Raw genomic sequence first — 24,000 nt, 5'->3', positions numbered from 1 at the left:
CAATGCTCAATTGGTACTAATAGGCATAAAGTGTGTCAATATCCCCCACACCATTACACCACCAGCCTGAACTGTTGATAAAAGGCAGGATGGATCCATGCTTTCATGTTGTTGATGCCAAATTCTGACCCTCCAATCTTAATGTCACCGTAGCAGAAATCGAGACTCGTCAGACCAGGCATTGTTTTCCAACCTTCTCCTGTCCAATCTTGGTGAGCCTGTGTGAATTGTAGCCACAGTTTACTGATCTTAGCTGACAGGAGTGGCAACCAGTGTGGTCTTCTGCTGCTGTAGCCCATCCGCCTCAAGGTTGGACGTGTTGTGCGTTCAAATATGCTCTTCTGCATACCTCGGTTGTAACGAGTGGTTATTTGAGTTAGTGTTGCCTTTCTATCAGCTCAAACCAGTCTGGCCATTCTCCTCTGACCTCTGGCATCAACAAGGCATTTGCACCCACAGAACTGCCGCTCACTTTGTTTTCTCTTTTCCAGACCATTCTCTGTAAACCCTAGAGATGGTTGTGCGTGAAAATCCCAGTAGATCAGCAGTTTCTGCATTACTCGGACCAAATTCAGTATCTCAGAAAATTAAAATATCAATACAAGACCAATATAAAAAAAGGATTTTTAGATATTTTGGCCAGTCGAAAAGTATGAGCATGCAAAGCACTCAATACTTAGTTAAGGCTCCTTTTGCCTGAATTACTGCAGCAATGTGGCGTGGTATAGAGTCGATCAGTCTGTGGCACTGCTGAGGTGTTATGAGAGCCTAGGTTGCTCTGATAGTGGCTCTCAGCTCTTCTGCATTGTAGTGTCTGCCATATTGCATCTTCCTCTTCAAAGTACCCTATAGATTTTTCATTGATCATTTTCAAACTAAAGTACTGCAGCTTTAGCTTTTTTTAATGCATTGGAATCTCCCCATTCATTTTTTTCCCATTAATTACTGTAAACACAGCATGTGATTCATGAATGAACATAGGAAGTTATTTTTTACCCATAATTTCACATCAAATTTTCACAAATAATATTCGAGTCATAAGACAGATTTAAAATGCTTTCTTTGTCTAAAACATTTCCTTTTGTAAAATTGTATTGGATGTGGATTAAAAATGGAATGCCCCATCTTTGACACAGATGGATGGACATAGATGTTCATTAATAAAAGTGTTTGTTAGATATATTTTGATTCATTTAATGTCAGTATGATAACACTTTACAGCTTTAAGTACATGAAATTAATGTATTTACTAACATGAACAGCATTTAATTATTATAAATAATGCATTAGTTAAGGCCCCATTTGCTAACACAAACTAATAATGAACAACTGTTTTCACTACTGTTCCTTTCATTTCATAACTAACATTACCACATAAATAAATACTGTATTAAATGTATTGTTCATTGTTTGATCATGTTAGTAAATACATTAACTACATGTCTCGTATTGTATATTATTACCGTCATTACTTTACAATATGTTTGCCATACATGTAGCTTTACCAGTCTCAAGCCTGTATGATCAACTATTTGTTGTGCATCACTAATCATAAAGCAGATCATTAATTAAGGAACAAAAAGTTTGTTTGTTTTGTATGTTCACTGTCTTTTGTGAAATTACTATTTACTTCCTTCAGGCCCAAAACCGGCTTTCAGCTGTGGCTTGAGGAGAATAGGAAGAGCATTCTTGCAGACAATCCTGACTTTGAGGAAATGGATGTTATCAAGGAAGGCATGGGGCGTTTCCGCACCTTGTCGGCAGAGGAAAGACTGGTAAGACCGTTCATATAAACGCATGTGGCTGTTTACTAATTCTTCAACCTATTATTAAAGGGATAGCTCACCTAAAATTGAGAATTTACCAAACATAACTCACCCATAACTCAAAAGCTTTTTTTTACATGATTTTAAAGCTTTTCAAGTTATTTTATTTTTATTTTTTAGATATTTTGAAGTATATTTGAAACTGGTAACCATTGACTTCAATAATAATAAAAAAAAAAAGACTTTCGGTTTCCAACATTCTTCAAAGTATCTCATTTTGTGTTCAACACAAGAGAGAAACTCATACAGGTTTGGAACCAGTGGAGGGTGACAAAATAATGATGTAATTTTCTTTTTTTGGGTGAACTATCCCTTTAAGTCCGGGAAAGTTACCTGGGATTTTCCCCGTTTCTGCATTTTTCTCACACGTCCATTATTATGCAACAGATTTTATTCATGCTCTTTTTTTATTACACCTCAGTTTCCTCCTATTTTTTTATACGCTTCTAAATTTCCAACCCAATTTACCCATGCCAACACCGTTTATAAGCAAGTACCGTCCTGTTTTCTGATCTCCACTTACCTGTGGATTCTAGTGGGTATGAACGATCTGTTCGTGACCCCGCACCCACAGGCCCACTCAGTGCAGGGTAGAATGACTCTTCACACACTCCAGCCTGGAGGAAAAATGGTTCGTACGCCTGTTGCTCTGGAGACCCGGGCTGGGGGCTTGTGTAGTGCTCATTGATCTTATGTTAATGACATGGGGGGGGTGGCATCATTGCGGAACGAGTGCGTTACAATGATGAATAGTGTGCATCAGAAGGGGGGGGTGTAGAAAGGGCCCCAATGCTAATATCTGAAACAGGTCTGGTGACTCACAAGGGTCATCTGTAACGTGAACACATATGTTTGTCTTAAATGGATAGTCAATTTGAATTGAAATCACAGAGAGTTATTTAAAAGTAAAGTATAACAATAATTAATAGTGATTATCTAACTTATTTAGGTTTTAGATGAATCTTTTTCTTTAGGAAATTATTTAAAGAGGATTTTTATTGGTTCTTGGCAATTTGTGTAATGCAAGTCAATAGTTATAAGCACTTTAACAGTCAAATAAACTTTTACATGCAAAGCAAAATGAATACATGTGGGCCCTGTTGATATATTGAAGTCTTATGAAACAATATCACAGGTCTGTGCAAGTAAAGTTCAACAATATTGACATTGATCCACAGACAACTGACACTTAAGATGAATACATGACACTTCTTTTTCTTATAGTAGAGAGAAAGGAAACTGGGTTTGTACTGTTGAACATAATCTTAGCTGTTAAAGTCATGAATGCAGTCACCTATTTTGATAAGGTACGGCAAAGTTTATTTATAGAGCACAAATATTTACAAAAATAGTTGATCCAAAGTGCTTTTCAACAAAAAAGATAACTTACAATTAAAAATAGTAATAGAAAATAATAAAATGTAAGAATTAAAATAGCAGCCAAGCATCAATCAAAAGCGAGAGAGTTAAATTTAGTCTTTGATTTGGTTTAAAGCATCTGAAGATGGAAATGTCTTGATGTCCAGGGGTAGAATAGGCCTACTGGCTATAAGTGTGTGTGTGTGTGTGTGTGTGTATATATATATATATATATAGATATATAGATATGTTAATTTATACATATTAGAATTAGCAGTCTTTAATTTGTCCACACGTGTGAAAAAAAATTGTTTTTGGCCTCACAAAAAGCTACTAAAAACATCCCCAAACATCACAAACACAAAGATTACCAACACACAACACTGGCTATGTAACCACAGACAAATTTACAGTGTCACAGAATAACATACAAACTACGTCATGGTCATTTGTTCTGTATAGTAATAGCAGATGATATAAACGATTCCTTAAAAAAAGTGTTTTTGCTGTGGGGTACTCTGTATCGTCTACCAGAAGGAAGCTTTTTAAATTCATAATAAAGAGGATGAGTGGAGTCTGTAACTATCTGTGAGGCTTACCATCTGGTCTGGTTTACATTTGAAGTCAGAATTATTAAACCCCCTGAATTATTAGGCCCCCTGTTTATGTTATTTCCCATTTAATTTTTAAAAGAGAAGATATTTTCAACACATTTCTACGCATTATAGTTTTAATAACTCATTTCTAATTGATTTATTTTATCTTTGCCATGATGACAGTAAATTATATTTGACTAGATATTTTTCAAGACACTTCTATACAGCTTATAGTGACATTCATTCATTCATTTTCTTGTCGGCTTAGTCCCTTTATTAATCTGGGGTCGCCACAGCGGAATGAACCGCCAACTTATCCAGCACGTTTTTACGCAGCAGATGCCCTTTCAGCCGCAACCTATCTCTGGGAAACATCTACACAAACACTCATACACTACGGACAATTTAGCCTACCCAATTCATCTGTACTGCATGTTTTTGGACTTTGGGGGAAACCGGAGGAAACCCACGCGAATGCATGGAGAACGTGCAAACTTCACACTGAAAAGCCAACTGAGCCGAGGCTTGAACCAGCAACCCAGCGACCTTCTTGCTGTGAGGCGACAGCATTACCTACTGCGCCACTGCATCGCCTACTTAAAGTGACGTTTAAAGGCTTAACTAGGTTAATTAGGTTAACTAGGCAGGTTAGGGTAATTATGCAATTTATTGTATAACGATGGTTTGTTCAGTAGACTAAAGAAAAAAAATATTGATTAAAGGGGCTAATTTTTTTTTTTTTTACCTTAAAATGTTTTATTTAAAACTGCTTTTATTCTAGCCAAAATTTAAAAAATAAAACTTTCTGCAGAAGAAAAAATATTATCAGACTTGCATTGAAAATTTCCTTGCTCTGTTAAACATAATTTGGAATATATTTAAAAAAGAAAAAATCAAAGAGGGGGCTAATAATTCTGACTTCTGTATACACAGTTCCACAAGCTGCTTCTGGGGGTCCAATATGATCTTACTTGCTTCTAGCTCCAAGATTTCCTTACCAGCAAGAAATATTATAGGAGATAATACTTTCAAGTAGACTGGTATAAATCTTCCTCAGAATACCAATATGGCCTAATAAGTTATCATTTGTAGACCAGAGAAGAGTTGTCCAATGCCTTGAATGTACGGATTGATCGTTTGAAAGATGCTTGTGTTTTATAAATCATCAAGGAGGACAGTTTAAGCTAAAATATTTTTTATATCATTTACATTTTCATTTTTGGGTAAAATTAGTTGGTTTAATTTTGCCTAAATTTATTTAAAAAGATAGTTCACTCAAAAAATGTACTCATTTACCATATCTTTAAGATCTTTTGAAAAATGTTAGAAAACCATTGACATCCATAGTAGCAAAAACAAGTTATACAGTGACAGGCAGTCAAGCATATTTAATTTTTAAATCTGATAATGAGCCTGATCAAACGAGATCTCGAGAAGGTGGAACTGTGTCCCTGGATCAGGATAGTGAGAGACCGGTCAGCCAGAACACATGACAGAAGAGGTAACTGTGGACTCTTCATGAAGATTAGACACAGCGAGTCTTTTATTTTTATTTTTTCACTTGGAAGTGAACTGAATAGCAGTGGTGTTGGTAAACTGAATAGTGAGGTTTCATAAGATTTAGGTTTGTAGCTGTTTATTTGTTCTTATCCATGAGTGACCCATAACATTATACAGCACAAAACTATTAAAGATCCTGAATAAAATAGATGATGTCATGTTGCGGGAAAACTGAAATGGTGTGGTGGACGTCGATCACAGTAACTTTCATTTGCTGTTTTTTTTTCTGCAAGGTATTCATTTACAAATTAAGCACTAAAGTTCAGTAGAAGTCATTGCTTAACTTTTCCAGCATTCTTCAAAATAACTTTATTTGCGTTCAACAGAAAACAACTACAGCAGATTTTTGAGATGTAAACGGTGACAGAATGTTCAGTTTTGGGTGAACTATCCCTTTATGGAGCACTTGTCATTTGTATCTTTCATTCAGAACTGGACGGAGAAAGCAAAGGGTGACTCTGACCCCAAGAAACGAAAACGTGAAGATGAAGATGAAGAAAAAGCAGCTGAACAAATGGAGTCTGATGAGGCCAGTGCCAAAAAGAAAAAGCCACTGGATTCTTCTGCTAAACTCTCAGCATTTGCATTTAACAAAGAATAGTACTTAGTTTAACGCTTGTACATTTTTACATCTTATTTTAATATTGATTGTGGAGTTAAAAAGAAAACTTTTAAAAGTTTTTGCATATTTACTGTAATTCTGCCTACGTATTCTGTTAAATAAACTAGCTGCTCATTCATAATCCACTCATTCTGTGTAAATTTTCTCGAGTTTGAGCTCTTTTGAAAGCAGTTCCTGTCTCGCTTCATTTGCATTTGAAATGAGGCAAGAGGCCCTTTGTTAAACAATTTTCAATACAGCAGAATGGTTGAAAACCAGATCCCATTTCTGAACCCAGTAGTCTCTTTTCCTTTGTATTTTTTTGGGATGAATTGTACATATGTTTTTGTGAAGTTTTGTACAAATGATCATAATAAAATATTAAAAATATCAAATTGGAGCTGTGCTTGCAGTTGTCTTCATTATCGATGTTGTCTTGGCCTACTGACAAGTTAAAAGGTACACAGTGTTGCTTGCCACAGTAGTGATGTAATGACGGACATCCTTCAGATGTGAAGTGAATGGTCTTTTGATGTTAAACTGAGGTCACTGAACTTTGATTTTGCAACCACGCTGACATGAATTGACACTGATCTGAACTGACAAGTTGCCAGATGTGCAACCTTTTGTTTGCATAAACCTGTACCACTTAAATAAAACCAAAAACACTGCATTTATTTTTAATTATAAGAGCATCATCACACAAAGGTCTACTCAATCCCCTTAGGTGGTTTGATCTGCCCCAAGACATCACTTTAATGTGAATAAGAGATCTCATCCTCTTACTAGACACAGGTGGCCTGACGCAAACATCTCTCCACCAATAGGAATCTGAGTCAGTGACGCAGTCGCGCCTGTTGGCCAATAGGAACTCGCACGGATTACCCAATGTTTATAAAACCCACCGGCTTCCCCTCAGAGAGCGCTGAGTTTGACAGGAGTATAACAACATTCGAACTTCACTCAAAAGTTTGTTCTCGACACGGATAGAAGCGAAATAGTGACTTACAGCACACGTCTAGGCAATTATGGAGCGCTCCAAACAGAAACCGGTGAATCAAAGCGAAAAAGAAACTGACGGAGCGATCAACGGACACTTTGATGGCCGGGTGAAGATGCCCGGATGGAAAGCTGGAAGTGCCTCCGGGGACCCGGGCAGTGTGCCGACCTCCAGCGTGATGGAGAGCTGGCGAGAAGAGCGCACCCGGAGCCTGGAGGACAACGAGATGAGCCTGCCGAGCATCGCCGCGGCTTACACCACTATTCTTCGGGGTCTCGGGGAGGATCCGCAGCGCCAGGGGCTCCTCAAAACTCCCTGGAGAGCCGCGACAGCCATGCAGTTCTTCACCAAGGGATACCAGGAGAAAATCATCGGTGAGTTGTATGATTGTGTGACAACTGTTCAGAAGTGTTTATTTAACACGCGATAGAAGTTACAGTTGGCAAATTATTAGCCCCCTCTTTTCTCTCCAATTTTTGTTTAACGGAGATATTTCATGATAGTTTTAACAACAGTGCATAATATTTTACTTAATATTTTTAAAGACACTAGTATTCAGCTGAAAGTGCAATTTAAAGGCTTAACTGGGTTAATTAGGCAAGTTTGGGTAATTAGAATAACTTTGGATTGTTCTGTAGACATTTGGGGAAAAATGCCTTTTTGAAATAATATATTGATATATTGGGTTATCTATTGACCTTAAAAAAATATATATAATAATTTAAATAAATATATATATATATATATATATATATATATATATATATATATATATATATATATATATTATAAGACTTTATAAAATATAAGACTTTCTCTTTTATAAAAAAAAGACTTTCTCCAGACGAAAAATAGGAAATACTGTGAAAAATTTCTTGCTCTGTAGAACATCATTTGGGAAATATATATATATATATATATATATATATATATATATATATATATATATATATATATATATATATATATATATATATATATAAGAAAAGCAAATTCACCGGAGGGCGAATAATTTGATTTCAACTTTACGTTTTGAAAGCAATACATATCAAGATTTTTTTTTTCCTTAAGAAAGTGTCAGGGTATCACATTTTTTTTTCTTCCCACACTATATGCTACAAATAAAGCATTGATTCCAAAAGGCCATTTCTGTGTCCAAAAACAAGACAGTGCAAGGCAAATGGGGCAAAAAAATGCAGGAGTGAATCAAGGTAAATGGGTATCCTAATAGACATATTCTAGCCTATTATGTAATGTTCATCCAAACTGGTATAAAACACAAAAGGGACATTCGGAAGTGTGTTCTAGTGTGCTTTTTTTCCCTTCTTTTTTCTCTCTTCCTTTTTTAGCTGAATGACAACCCTCACTTAAATCACCATGGCTTTACAACAAATAAAACCAAAAATAAATGGTTGTTGTAGCTAGCTAACTATGGTAATCATAATTTTACCATTATTGTTTAGATTATTTGCACATGATACTGCCATCCAACATAAACAGAGATGTAAATAATTCATTTTCTTATTTGCATTTATTTATTTTAAAGGAATTGTAATGCATGTCAAGTTTTATTTAGTTAGTTTTTTTTTCTCTCAATAAATCAGTGATCAGAGTGTCACTAATTCTTTATTTCCAAACTACAAATATGCTACAAATAAAAGCATTAAACTCAAAAGGCCATTCCTCTGCTCAAAAACAAGACAGAGTGCAGGGCAATAAGGCAAAAATGCAGGAGTATACCAAGGTAAATTAAAGATGTACCCTATTGGACATATTCTAGTTATAGCCTATTATGTAATATTCATCCAAACTATTATAAAACACATAAAGAGACATTCTGAAGTGTTTTCTGGTGCACCTTTTTTTAATTGAATGACAACCATCACGTACTTATATCACCATGGCTTTACAACAAATAAAACCCATTTAAATGATTATTGTAGCCAACCATGATAATCATAAATTTACCATTATTGTTTAGATTGTTTGCAAATGATTCTGCCATCCAGCATAAGCGGATGTGTGAATAATTCGTCATTTTATTTGCATTTATTAATGAATCAGTTGATTGAGTTAAATGTATGGATGGTTTATTTACAAATTAGACTGAGCTGAACTTGACTCAGTGGTCTGGATCTGATCATGGTTAACGTCATACTGGACATAAAGATTGTTAGCGAACAACTTAAGTGTAACCGGATATATAGTCAATTTTTGTATATTTATTGTGCATGTTCACAAAGCCTGCACAAAACTATTATATGACATAGGAAGACAGAGTTCATTTTATGTCATGTTGACCAACTTTAAGGTGGATTTAAGACATTTTTTTGCAGCTTGATATGTTTATATATTTGAATATATCTTTCAGCATATTTTACAATATTATGTCACATTTGTTCAATATAATCTCATGGTAGTTTGCTCTGTTTTACATTTGGGGGATTGGTGTACACACAGAAGCACACACACTAATCAAATCACATGGTTTTAAACAGACACACACATCAAGTCAATTCACATGGTTTTAAAATATTTACATTTTCCCCTTAAATCATGTTAATATTTTAGTTGCATTGACCTAATTAAAATAAAGAGACTTTTATTTCACACAGATCATCTTTTACAAATGCAGTGTGATGCGTTTCAGGTTTAGAAGTATTTCCTCATACACTTCCATGTGCCATCAGTGTGATTAACTGGCTCAACAGGTACTCCCCAAAGCGGAGGTTTTATCTTTTATTTGTTCACTGGTCATTCTCAAACTGTTGTCTAAGTGGTTGAGCCAGGGTGCTGCCCACCGACAACATCCCCACAAAGCAAACAGCGCATCTGGACCTGATTTGTATAGCATTTTAAGGGCATGCATATGGAATGTATTAATGTTGCTTTTCTGTCCCAAAAACTACTTGTTAAAACATTCTGCCCTCAGTGACCTCACACTAGTACATGTGCATCTCTTGCATGGTCCACAGTTCACAGATGGTATAACATGCAATGTCATGGTGAAGCGTGCACTTGATAAGAATTTTCTAGAGGAAGGTCTTTGGCTTTCTTCAATGGGATTGGCTGGAGTTGCACCACCCCTACAGCTTCTTCCATTGTTCTGAAGTCTTTTTTTTTTTTGTATCCCACAGAAAGACATTTGAAAATTTGGGACCACTTTGGGGGTGTTGTGTGAGCTTGTGCTGAGTTTTCACATTTTTATATGGCATTGGTTGACTCATGAGTTTTAATGCACTGGGAAAAGGAAGCTGTTGGTACAAAATTGGTGCTACAGTATAATGATGACTGTCCACATACAGTAGATCTCACTTGGTTAGGGATGTCAAAGTTGTATTTTACAGATTCATTTGTTTTCAGGGATTTTTAAAAATGTCTTCATTTAAGCATTAAAAGCCATAAACCAAAATAGGCAACTAGAAGGTAAATCACATTCCCAACTTTGATTCAAGACAGAAGTACTGTAAGACACTGGACATAAAAAAAAGGTTATTAAAAATGAAATAAATCCGGTAAAGAATAACAACTTCATGAACAATGCACAACTAATTAAAAATGACTGAGAAATGTAAAACTACTGAAATAATTAACAATTGAAATAATTGTTGGGTGTAACTGTGTAGGCTAGGGTTGGGCGATGTTGACCAATTTCTCATCGTACAATGTCTAATGTGAAACATTGCGATGGATGATGGCATCGTCGCCATTGCCGGCGGTAAATTAATTATTTGTAGCCTAATGTTTTTACAACCTGACCTGTATGGTCTTTGTTTTACCCATAACCAAATAAATATAGATAAGTTACGCGGAAATTACCAGCTGTCAATCACTTTTTCCGCGGGACTCTGGCATGAATAGGCAGAGTGATCTGTGTTGTTATAATGGTGCACAACCAACAGGAAGAAACCAACTGTATCTGAGGATTTCGCTAAAATTACTAAGTACAAGCGTGAAAGACTGAAGCAGTGTACTGATGCTGTGACACGTTACGTGATAGATTCAAAAGACCTTAGAGTCATTAGGTAGAGATAAGATTAATTAAATATCACGTTTAACAACTATAGTGAGATGCGATCCAGCGGTACATCCTTGATAAACTGTTCTTCATGCACTGCTCTCTGGGATTTTTTGCTCAAGGCAGCCGCTGACTGTCTGGAGCTCATATGTGCGCATATGCTGCAGTGCATGGCAGAGTGTGTGTGTGTGTGGTCACGGAGGGCTTTTCAGAAATGCTAGATGAAACACCAGTGGTGACATGGATCTTTTCGTTCTAAAATGCTATTTTAAAACTAGGATCATTTAGTGTAAACGGGGCCTAAGTGTATATTTTTTTGCAAGCGGGTTGCTGCTGCGATGGGGGTGGGGCTAAGGATCGTGGTTCTGATTCCGCGTCGAAATGTCTGTCGGCCATCGGCGATGGAGGAGGGCATCGTCTATCCACCCAACCCTAATGTACACATGTTATTTAAGCACATCATGATTTTGACAAGTACGATGCACTCCTGCATTAACATCTATGTTGATCCTGGAACATCATTTTTGTTTGAAAATATAATCCATACCCATTCCCTACCCCTAACCATAACTGTAAATTATTCCCAAAATCAGAGGGGAATAATAGTTGGATAACACTCTGTAGAAGTGCATAAACCTAAACTCAACATAAACTGTAAATGTATCTGATTAGAATGTTGTTCCAGGAGCAACATCTATGTTAATCCGGGAATATGTCCTACATGGTGAAATCAGGTTAGGTGATTATTTAATTATTAAGTGAACTATATTAAAGTGTAGGAAGACTGACTTGCTTAAAGGGATAATTCACCCAAAACTGAATATTCTGTCGAGATTTACTCTCTCTTGTTTCTAACTTCTTTCTTCTGTTGAACATGAAAGAAGATATTTTGAATAAAGCTGGAAACCTGTAACCATTGACCATATAATTTGTTGGAAGTCAATAGTTACAGGTGTGCAGCATCATTTTAATATCTTCTTTTGTGTTCAACACAAGAAAGAAACTCATTAAGGTTTATAACCATTCGAGGGTCAGTAAAATAGTGAGTAAATGTGTTATTTTTGGGTAAATTACCCCTTTAATTTAGTGTCCCTAATAAGATATATTTTGGCAAGCTTTGTTTGATTGGTGCACTTTTCTGTACTTTTTAAATATAATTGTTTTAGAATAAGAATTAATGACAACAGACAACTTATCAGTTCATCAGCTTTCAGTTTTCCTATGAAAAACATGAATACCCTGACTGTTGTGCTTTATATATAATTCCAAGTTTATTAGACAACTAGTATAGTCATCTTTGGGCTATAAGCATGTTTTAGCTAATGTAGACCTGTACAATATATGAAAATCTCAATTTTAAAGACTTTGTTACATATGTTTCACATTTTAAACTCTACAAACAGCCTTTACAGACAACTTGAGTAAAATGTTACATTAGAATGTGCAATATATAATCACCGGCCACTTTATTAGGTACACCCGTCCAACTGCTAGTTTAACACAAATATCTAATCAGCCAATCACATGGCAGCAACTTAAATGCATTTAGGCATGTAGACATGGTCAAAACGATCTGCTGCAGTTCAAACCGAGCATCAGAAAGGTTGAAGAAAGGTGATTTAAGTGACTTTGAACATGGCATGGTTGTTGGTGCCAGACGGGCTGGTTTGAGTATTTCAGAAACTGCTGATCTACTAAGGTTTTCACGCACAACCATCTCTAGGGTTTACAGAGAATGGTCAAAAAAAGAGAAAATATCCAGATGATCGATCAACTGTGTGATGTTATCATGTCAATATGGACCGAAATCTCTGCAAAATATTTCCAGTCCTTCCTAAATGTATGCCACGAAGGATAAAGGCAATTCTGAAGACAAAAAGGGGTTCAGCGCGGTACTAGGAAGGTGTACCTAATAAAGTGGCCAGTGGTGTATTAATAATGAAATAAAAAGGAAAATTGTCACTGATCCTTTTGTGTACTGGTCTAAATGAACAGTTTAACCATAATTTATTCATCTACTGAACTTGTGCTACTTTCTTGACTTGACTTTCTTGATTGTTATTATTATATAATTATTATAATGCCTTACATCATTATGTTTCCTTGCCGTTTATGGTGTACTTATCTCCCATAGAACCATTAAAGATAAACATAGAGGCCGGTGATGTTGCAAAATTATATTACAGTGTATTTTACACTGTTCAGTTTTCTGGATCAGACATTGCGTTGTGTTGTCCCCTGCCCCCACTGGCTGGAAGGATGCCTGTCTGTTATTTAAAGATGGAGAACAAGCCAAGCCCTCAGTAGCAGTATAACATTACCCCTATCCAGAGCTCTGCACGTCGACATCTTCACAATTTAAGTGGGTTTCTATGGTTACTTATTGTATTTCAAGTGTACGTTTGCTTGGTGTGTAAGCAAGTTTGTGTTTAATTGAGTCTGCGTGTGTGTGACGGTGATGTCGAGGCTGAGAGATGACTTCGGGGAGATGCTGATTTGATTTCCTGCTCTCTCTTTTTTTTTATGTCATTGCCGCCATCATACGTGAGACCTTTCTGTGTGCTTGTGCGTTTGAAAGCTGCTGTTTGTTTAGGACGAACCTGATGACAGTTCTCTCGTAACAGCTGCTGCCCTCAGGTTAAATTCAACAGAGGTGGTTTGATGCTCAGATCAGGCACAGCATTTACACAACACTGAGCGCATATATATATATATATATATATATATATATATATATATATATATATATATATATATATATATATATATATATATACTGAAGACCATGCCATGTTAGTCACAGTGAAATGAACAGAATCTGTTTAAATATTAACAAAAGTGTTTCTGGGAAACATGTGACAACAGCAGAAAAACTTCCCTTTCAAACCAATTTTATGAGGGGATATTATCAGTGTGTCAGTGGTTATTACTATTGCTCATAATCATTTCTCAAACCCTTTTAAAGGGATAGTTCACCCAAGAATGGACATTCTGTCATCGTTTACCCACTCTTTACTTGTTCTAAACATTTTAGAGTCTCCTGGTGAACACAAAAGAAGATATTTTGAAAAATGCTGATAACCTGTATCCACTGACCTCTGTAGTATTTGTTTTTCCTACTATGCAAGTCAATGGTTACAGGTTTCAGTTTTTTCAAAATACAGTGTTCAAAGGAATAAAAAAACTCTTTTCAAGGGTTCACACTTAGCTGATGATTGACTATAAGCAAGTTTGACATGCTGTCCCGGAAGAGAGCCCTGAGCTTAAAAGGTCCTTGAGCCCTGGGCTCCCTCCTGTTTGCAGGGCGAGAGGGGCGTTTGAGCTCAGGTAGATCTTGAGAACTCCCCCTTTTTAATAAGAGCTGATGACAGAAAATGACTGCTATGAAGAATTATGCTGCTGGATGAGAGTTGAGAGGATGACTATCCGCTTGTTAAGTGTGACATCACGCGAAGCGGCTTCTGGGTCCAAGCGCTCAATTCAACTGAATTGGGAGACTCATGAAATGGTAATAATAAACGCTTACAAAGCGATTTAATACTTTCAAAAATCACGATCACAATATATATATGTCCATGCCTAATATCCAATGGCCAGAAAGTGATACATTTTTTATAAATTGTTAAAATGTTGGTATTTACGATGCAGCAAGCCCAGGGATTGTTGTGTACACTTTGACTTTATATAAAATTAACTTTAATGTGTGATATGAATAAAAAGTGATCATAAACTCAAATGAGTGGCGGCTTGGACCCGGAAACAGTATTACATACGTCACCAACACGTCACCACTTAACAAGCGGATAGTGCTAAATTTAGATTGTTCATTACCTAGTGCATGTTTTTGGAATGTGGGAGGAAACCTGAGAAACTGGGGGAAACCCACGCGAGCATGCAAAGAACATGCTAACTTCGCACAGTAAAGACAGCCGGCCTGTTAAAGGACTAGAACCGGTGACGTTCTTGCTGTGAGGCAACAGTGTAAATCACTGGGCCACCATGCCGCCCTATAAAGAGAAAGGTGGAGGAGTAGGGGTGGAAGAGGGGATTCTTCAAATCGAAGATGACTGAAGTGAGAAACCCTGGCTCTTTATAGTGGGTTAAGAATCGTCTGATTGGTGGATCAGACATAGTTAATGCAGATTCAGCCGTGTTCAATCATAATCACGTGATCTTCTCGAATTTAGTTTATAAATAAACTCTTAAAGGTGTGCAATCACTCCAGGGTGAGGACATAGTGAGTAAATTTACATTTTTGCCTTTAGTACCCAATTATGACATTTTACAAGTTAATAATTGTGTCTCATACAGTAGTTTACATCTAGTTATGGTTATAAAATACTTTTTTCCTTACAGTTTTTGAAATGGTTTGTTCAATAATATGGTCTCTCCAAACTTCTGGCTTTCTTAGAGCTTCTTGTCAGGGTTGCCAGATTTTTGCAATAAAACTAGCCTAATAAAACTCGCCAACAGCTAGCTCTCTGCAACTCTCACATGGTCACCCACTGAAGCTAAGCAGGGCTGTGCCCAGTCAGTACCTGGATGGGAGACCACATGGGGGAAAGCTAGGTTGCTGCCGGAAGTGGTGTTAGTGAGACCTGCGGTCTGTGTGGGTCTTTTCGGATGAGATGTAGGGCTTTGCATGATCCAGGTGGATGCTGCACACTGGTGGTGGATGAGGAGATTCCCCCCAAAAATGTGTAAAAGAGCTTTGAGTGTCCAGAAAAAGCACTATATAAATGTAAGAAACTTGATGGGAGAATGTGCGTAGCTGTAAGTAAACATATTTAACTTAAATATTGACCTTACTAAACTCTAAATCCTCATATGAGCCATAATCATTGATAATAAATAATACATTTAATAAATTATTAATTTAATACATAAAAAAAATAAATAAATTGTGGTGTACACTCACTTTGTAGGAAGGTTTCTACATATATTTTATAAATCAGACCCCAGATCACTGAAAATGGTTGTTAATACCAAAAAACTACCATATAAAATACCTGTTTTACAACCAAAAATTGGCACAGGGGACATATTTCCAGACAAATTAATATGTTTGAATTTCTATGTACGAATTTGCAAATCTTTGGACTGTTTTTAATATAGTTACATATCCTTGTCAAATCTGGCCAGATGCACATATTGCTGAAATAATAGTAGACAAAAAAACAGGTTAAAAATGCTTTGTGCTTTCTTGAATCCACAATGAGCAGCAACACATATAGGCATCAACAAGACCCTGAAGCTACTACATCACCAGTTTGCAATGTTGCCAAGGAAACCTAACAGAGATAGACGGGCAGGAAATTAAAAAGCCCCACATAAAAAAGGCAGCGCATTCCTGCCAGATAAAACAGGATATGTTTGAACAGTGATATGAGCTAAGCAAAAGGACACGGGGCCACAACAGGAAGAGTGTATGGGATGAAATGATTTCATGATGTCATCAGGTGTTGTATCGCTCACCTGACACTCTTGTTCCTCCTTGCAGATGTCCTGAATGATGCAATCTTTGATGAAGACCACGATGAGATGGTGATTGTGAAGGACATCGACATGTTTTCCATGTGTGAACATCATTTAGTTCCCATTTTTGGCCGGGTAAGACTGTTTTTCTATTGCTGTTATGAAATCAGCTTTTTAGTAGTTTTTACAACCTGTGGCTTGGTGCATAAGTTCAACATACACTCGCAGGCCACTTTTTTAGGTACACTTTACTAGTATCGGTTTGGACCCACTTTTGCCTTCATCCGTCGTGGCAGATTCAACAAGGTACAGGAAATATTCCTCAGAGATTTTGATCTATATTGACATGATAGCATTACGCAGTTGCTGCAGATTTGTCGGCTGCACATCCATGATGCAAATCTCCTGTTCCACCACATTCCAAACGTGCTCTATTGGATTGAGCTCTGGTGACTGTGGAGGCCATTTGAGTACAGTCAACTCATTGTCATGTTCAAGAAACCAGTCTGAGATGATTCTTGCTTTATGACAAGGCGCGTTATCTTGCTGTAAGTAGCCATTAGAAGATGGGTACACTGTGGTCATAAAGGGATGAACATGGTAAGCAACAACACATAGGGCGCCTGTGGCTTTGAGATGATGCTTAATTGGTACTAATGGGCCCAATGTGTCCCAAGAAAATATCCCCCACACCATTACAACACCACCAGTAGCTTGAATCATTGATAAAAGGCAGGATGGATCCAGGCTTTCATGTTGATAATGCCAAATTCTGACCCTACCATCTGAATGTCGCAGCAGAAATCGAGACTCATCAGACTAGGCTTTTTTTCCAATCTTCTGTCGTTCAATTTTGGTGAGCCTGTGCGAACTGTAGCTTCAGTTTCCTGTTCTTAGCTGACAAGAGTGGCACCCGGTGTGGTCTTCTGCTGCTGTAACCCATCCGCCTCAAAGTTGGATGTGTTGTGTGTTCAGAGATGCTGTTCGGCATACCTTGGTTGTAACGAGTGGTTATTTGAGTTACTGTTGCCTTTTTATCAGCTCCAACTAGTCTAGCAGTTTCTGAAATACTCAGACCAGCCTATCTGGCAATAAAAAAATTATTCAAGTACTATTTTTATTTTTTATTTAATTAAAATCCTGTTCAGAAAAAAATATGGGGAAAAATGAAACATTCATTCATTCATTTTCCTGTCGGCTTAGTCCCTTTATTAATCTGGGGTCGCCACAGCGAAATGAACTGCCAACTTACCCAGCAAGTTTTTACGCAGTGGATGCCCTTTCAGCCGCAACCCATCTCTGGGAAACAACCACACACTCATATATACACACACTCATACACTAAGGACAATTTAGCTTACCCAATTCACCTGTACCGCATGTCTTTGGACTGTGGAGGACACCGGAGCACCCGGAGGAAACCCACACAAATGCAGGGAGAACATGCAAACTCCACACAGAAATGCCAACAGAGCTGAGGCTCGACCCAGCGACCTTCTTGCTGTGAGGCGACAGCGCTACCTACTGCGCCACTGCTTTGCCTTAAAAATGAAACAATTACATATTAAAATGGTATAAATTTATTGTGAATTAAGTCAATTCAGTATTTGGTTGCAGATCATCATGATTTTTCTATTGTCTTGCTTTCCTGAAGCAAAACATGCTTTTCTTATGATTGTTTGGTGAAATATATCCTGGACATCTCATTTTGAGATGAATCCTCCTTACAGCAGAAATAACATCCTATTTTTGATGCACCTGGAAAAATCTGTGAGTCCATCTGTCGCCAAGTTAATTAGCTAGAATTAAATCCAGAAGGTAAGAAGGACGAGCTGGAATATGGTATCTGAGATTGTTTCCACTCAGAAACCATGCCCACTCCTAATCCTCCAGGTTTGACATTTAGTACGTCCCTCCAGCTCATAGCACTGCAGGTGTCTGCCATTTAAGACAAAAGAGACACTGTCGATCCTGTCACGCCGCAAATGGCTGCTGATGATAGACCGAGCCATTGATCAAGCGCACTCAATGTTTTTTTTTCCCTGCCAGTTGCAATTTTGTTTGTCAGATGCTGTTGGAGGGCCGTTGTTTCCGCTGCGTCCCCCGCTGATGGCTCCCTGTCGTCAGCGGCGCGGCCCCTTATCCCTTCTCATCTATTTACCTCGCCTCACGCCGCATCTGAAACAAGATAATGACTCACCAATTTCTTTCAAAGAGGCGTACGCCTGTTCGCTTTCATTTTTGGCCCTCTTGTTTGCTCTTCAGCGTCCACCATCTTTATGATTGTCCACACAACAGAAGTTCACTTCCAATATGAAAATCATTCACTCATCCTCCACTTATTCCACATTATTTATGTGTTTTTTTCTTTTGTTGAAAAATGTTGTTTTTTTGAACAACTGATGGTCACCGTTATTGATTTCCAGTACTAAGGAAGGTGATCATTAACTGGAAGTGGAAGTCAGTAGTGTGAAAGACCCTTTCAGGCAAGTCATTTCACTCGGCAGCCATCTTTGAAACTTGGGCATTTTGTTTAAATGGGGAAACATCGAATTCTCCAAAACTACCTGCCAAGCTTACAATTACATTTCATATTATGAATATCCAATAAAATTAAACAACAACTGTCTCTTTAGTTTGATTTCTTAATGTTTGTATCACACAAAAGCCCTTTTCGCACAGCAATGGCTGTAAATATCCAGAAAATTTCCGGAATTCAAAAAAGCGCTGTTCACACAGGCACAGACATTACAGAATGTTTCCACAAAAGACCATTTACACATCCAAATTTTTACATCAATAACCAGAAATGACCTCTAAACGGCTGGCTTTGTATTTGTAAGCATTTTACAACATTACAAACTCTGTGAATGGATGAGTATTGCGAACAACTTCAATGAAAACATATAGAGGAACACTTTCGCATGTTGAGATGTATGTGTGTGTGTGTTGGCGCTGAACGGCTGCTTTATGTGCACACGCATCAGAGCTTGAAGGTAAACAAACATCGGCATAAGCGTTTTATCGACTTTTTTCGAATTTTATTTATTTATTTTTTACTTTTTTTTACAGTTGGCATTAAGAAGGAACAGAAATGTTCTCTGTCTAACATCTAGCAGCTAAATGTGTCTGGAAAAATATTTGTTGGCTTTTATTTTCATAAACCGTGCGCACGTGAATGCGTCTGTGTTTTCGGATTGGCTCAAGTAGACGTCTTATGTCAGCGCATTCTAGACGTGAACATTTGCCAGAACTATTGCCAGTAATTTTCCAGAAAGGTCTGTCTTTGTGAACGGGGCTAATATCTGCAGAAACTCACGTCTTGTCCTGTTAACAATTAAACAAACCATGTGTTCTATAGACCTTTTTCATGGCTGCTGCATGGAGGGCGCCATAGCGACCAGCGTCTTCCGGTAGAATGCTAAAAACTTCCGTTTACAGTGTGTACAACTGGTAATTCGCGCTCCGAAAATGGGTTTCAATAACGTTTTTAATGGATAACAGAGTGTTTTTGTGACACACAACTTAGAAATCTGTATGTTAAAGCCGTTATAATCTGTCACATGTGGTTCAAGCACGTCAGAAATACGAGAAAAACGTTCTCCTAGTTCACGTGTCTGCCGACAGAAATACTGTGTGTTTGTGCGTTCCCGGCCTGTCAGCTGTTAGCTCAGCGGCACACACACACACAGAGAGAGAGAGAGCAAACCAGAGTACTGGCATGAAACTTAACAGGTATGAAAGTTGTGCAATTTACAAAAATGACCAATAAAAGTCTGTTATTGATACTCTGCTCGCTGATTTGCTGTTCATTCTAATCGCGAGGCGTTTGTGTTTTAATTCGTGTGTTGTTTTTACCACGATTTGTGTTTCATTTCGAAATGACACTAGCCTATATTTTCACTTTGTCACAGTTATCAAATCAGTGTGTCAGTGGCACAATACAGGCTACTTTTGTGTGTCAAACATTTTGGTGAATTACATTTGTTTGGGCTGGTTATATAATTGAAATAAAGAGAAAATGTTGACTTTAGCGATGACAAGGCTTCATTTAAACTGCAGAAGATGCCGTCTGACAACGAGGGGGAAATGCCTCTCAGCAGCTGTTTTCCATCCTATTAGATGGCATTTCTTTAAATGATCAGTCCAGGAGATGGTGCTGATGGACAACAGTATTAGTTCAAAGAGGATAAAAGCAGGTAAAATAGATTAAAACTATCGTTTCTAAGCTGTCCAAATGTGACTGTTTACACGCATCAGCTACCGGAAGTTTTTCGCATTCTCCTTGCGCATACACGCAAAGCATAATGGGTAATTTTGCGTTCCAAGAAAAAGGTCTATAGTGTATTCTATAGTCTTTGGTAGTAAGCAGTCATACTATGTAAAGAGGATTTTCCACCCCATAATACGGTGTGGTTTGGTTCGGTACAGCTCAATTTTCCGGGCTTTTCCACTGCATTCTTTACCTAGTACCTGGTACTTTTTTAGTATAACCCTCGGGTAAAAAAAAAGTTGTTTCTTGTGTTGTCATTCCCCTGGCTTGTTGTATGAGCAAGTAACGATTCTCTGCAAGCCAATATAACATTCGGCTGCAATTCTTAACAGTGTCGAGATCCTGAAGCGCAAGTGTTTCGAAACTGCTCCGAAGTTTTATCCAAAACCTCAGATCACGTGATTAAAATAATTTAAAGCACCCATGTAATGTGACTAAAGCGATTCAAAGCATCGGGCATTTCAGAAGTGTTTCGAGATGGTTGTTGCTAGATCAGAGACCGTTGCAGCCGGAAGTTAACAAGAATTATTTATATTATTTATTAAATTTCCCAATTTATTGTATTTTATTAACGTGTCCTATCTAGACTTTAATATCGAGTTGAGTTTGGCTGTACTGAACAAAGGCTCCTAGTTTAGTGAAGTGCAGGATTATCAGAACAGAGCAGAAGCGGAAAAAAGAAAACCCTGGCATGCTGCCCTTTCTCTGGGCTGCTTCATCAAATTGTTGGTGACATTTGAGTTGGACGGAGGAGAGAGGTTGGGTTCAGAGGGTTATCAGATGCGCAGTCACTTCCGAACATATGCACAGATACTGCTCTCCGCATCTTCTACTGCTTATATGCTGCTGTGAAATGAAGCTTACTACTACCATTGTGCAGTTTGAAAAGGCAGGTGTGGACTGTGTTTTATTAAAAATGTAGTTCTGTATGATTTTCTGTATAAGATATATTTTTTAAAATGTGCACAGTTGAAAATGTGTGACAAAAGTATTAGCCCTCCTGAGAAATATAAAATCTTTAAAAATATTGACAAATTCACATTTTTAAACATAATAGCGTTAATGACCAATTTCTGATAACCATTTTTTTGTTGTTTTTGTCATATTTTACTAATTATTTTGAAAGATACTAGCTGAAATTGCAATTTAAAGGTGTTGCTATGAGACTAAATAGGTGATTTAGGTTAATTCGGCAAGTCATCCGCAAATCACAACAGAGGTTTGTAACCAATTGAGAAACAACTCCTAAGGGGGCTAATAATATTGATCTTTTAAAAAATTTGAAAGACTGCTTTTATTCCACCCAAACTACAAGAGGTAAGACTTTCTCCAGAAGAAAAAATATCATAGGAAATACCGAATGAAAATGTCCTTGCTTCGTTAAACATCACTTGGGAAATATTTGAAAAAATAATTAGATTTTTAGCACCTTATTTCATTTATTAGCGACACTACAAAGATTCATCCTCATCTAGGGGTGCATTTCCAAAAACCATCATTAGCCAACTAAGGTCACAAGTTCTGTCATTACAAACATAGTTCATTGATTTGGCGTCTCCCAAATTCATCGTTCCAACGAACAATCGCAAACTGCGTCACAAACTTTTACGCCTGGAACTACACCTCTAGAGCAGCTTTCCCCACCTATGCCCTATTTCTTTCAAACCTTCCAACATTTAATCTTAGAATGATTAAAGAAAAAAGCATTAAAGTCATGTCTCTTTGGTGTAATTTGCTTTCAAAGTATTTTTTACTGTTCAGTTTTAGTGATTTGTCAGATTTAATGACAATTGTGCTCCCTTCGTAGTGCACTTTGAAAACATTTATGCCATTTTAAATGCAGCCGTGGCTCATTATGAAAGCTATAGGTGGCCTATTATTTAAAAGCAGAATTTATGTTACGTCTCCAAAGCTTGTGAAAACAAAAAATGTATAGCTTACGTTAATGTTTTAATTTATAGTAGGTTATTTATTATGAAATGTATCTCTACTTTACAGACATGGCCTGTTGTTTAGAACATTTGTGCAGTGTTTTGAATTTCAAGTTGTAAATGTAGACTTTTACAATTAATAAAATAAAATAAATAAACAAGATCCTACTTAATAATAATAATAATAAAATTTTTTAGTTATAATTATTATTAAGTAGGATTTTCCTTTATTTCTTAATGAATAGACTACTGTAAATTACAACCATTCATGATTTATATGATTTATATATGACATTAAAATATGTGTTAGCTTAGTGTTTTTTTTTTGTTTGTTTTAGAATAAATATGGAATATTCTCAATAATATTTGTAAAGGAAACGTTGGCCCTATATGTGCCGTTTACATATATTTCAAATAATTTGGAAAACAAGTGCATGCTTTTACCAAAACTAATATTGGATTTTTTTTTTATGCGTGTAAATGTAAAACAATATAATTTGCACAAAAAATTATGGGGTTCTTCTCTAAAGAAGTTATTGCCACCCCATTTAGAGTGTCATTATGGATGTTTTACGTTATGTTAACGTGGTTCAAAAGAAGAATCTGCCACAGAGAAACTACAGTTATGGCAAACACTCGTCACTACATCGTTCTTTTCCCAAATGATGCATCGTACTATGATAGTTGTATGGGAAACGCACCCCAGGTTGTTTTCATTTTAAAATGGTGTTTACATTAAAATGATCTTTGTCCATATTGATATTGTTACTGCGTTTCAGAAGAACAATCTTCATTCACACTATACAGTCTAAAATAAGAGACCATTCACACTCACTGAGTATGCGCATATTTTGCCATCATTTATTCTTGCTACTGATTCACTGATGTGTGGATTAGCCCTGTGTAGGGCTGTTTCTCAGTATGCGTTCTTCAGCATTCTTATGTTCTCATGTAACGTCATCATTAACTGTCAAAGTTCAGTTCCAAAACTCAAGACCGCAGGAACAGAGGACGCGTGAACGTTCCCGGATGAGCTCTTGATATCGAGAATCCTTTGATGCAGACTTGAGCACAAAACGCACTTGAGAAGTCCCAGAAGTCATTTTAACTGAATAAAGTAGGTGGGAAGCGCAGCATTCTATACCTGTTAATTATTAAAGTTCAGAGATAAAACTTATTTATCTCAGGAGTTTCCCTAAAAGTAAACATTAACATGAAAATCTTAATAAAGGCGGGAACTTATTAAGGGTGTTTATTTGCTAAAATTCATTTTAAAATCTGTTTTATTTGTATTGTGCAACGTATATTTGTAAGGTTTTTGTGCATTTTATTAATATTGAACATTGGAAAAACAATAACTT

At 37.0% G+C, this 24,000-nt stretch overlaps 2 protein-coding genes across 5 annotated transcripts in view; both read left to right on the top strand.

The window, feature by feature from the left end:
• wdhd1 (WD repeat and HMG-box DNA binding protein 1) overlaps window positions 1-6,348 on the top strand; it is a 40,891-nt gene extending 34,543 nt beyond the window's left edge. For 3 of the 4 annotated variants that reach the window (XM_087288945.1, XM_087288947.1, XM_087288946.1), the window contains exons 25-26: window positions 1,640-1,775; window positions 5,772-6,342. In XM_087288945.1, the coding sequence (XP_087145071.1) occupies window positions 1,640-1,775; window positions 5,772-5,942 (307 nt within the window). In that variant the 3' untranslated portion in view covers window positions 5,943-6,342. Of the gene's footprint in view, window positions 1-1,639; window positions 1,776-5,771 lie in introns of all 4 variants that reach the window. The other variant, NM_001002726.2, reaches the window with a different exon arrangement.
• Window positions 6,349-6,869: 521 nt separating this feature from the next.
• The window catches only part of gch1 (GTP cyclohydrolase 1), a 22,251-nt gene continuing 5,120 nt past the window's right edge, over window positions 6,870-24,000 (top strand). Inside the window, exons 1-2 of the mRNA NM_001136255.2 lie at window positions 6,870-7,316; window positions 16,461-16,570. Of these exons, the coding sequence (NP_001129727.2) occupies window positions 6,971-7,316; window positions 16,461-16,570 (456 nt within the window). The 5' untranslated portion in view covers window positions 6,870-6,970. The remainder of the gene's footprint in view (window positions 7,317-16,460; window positions 16,571-24,000) is intronic.

Source organism: Danio rerio, chromosome 17 (assembly GCF_052040795.2).
Source record: "Danio rerio strain M-AB ecotype USA chromosome 17, GRCz13ab, whole genome shotgun sequence".
NCBI lineage: Eukaryota > Metazoa > Chordata > Actinopteri > Cypriniformes > Danionidae > Danio > Danio rerio.
Note: the sequence above shows the minus strand (reverse complement) of the source record. Positions and strands in the feature narration are given on the sequence as shown.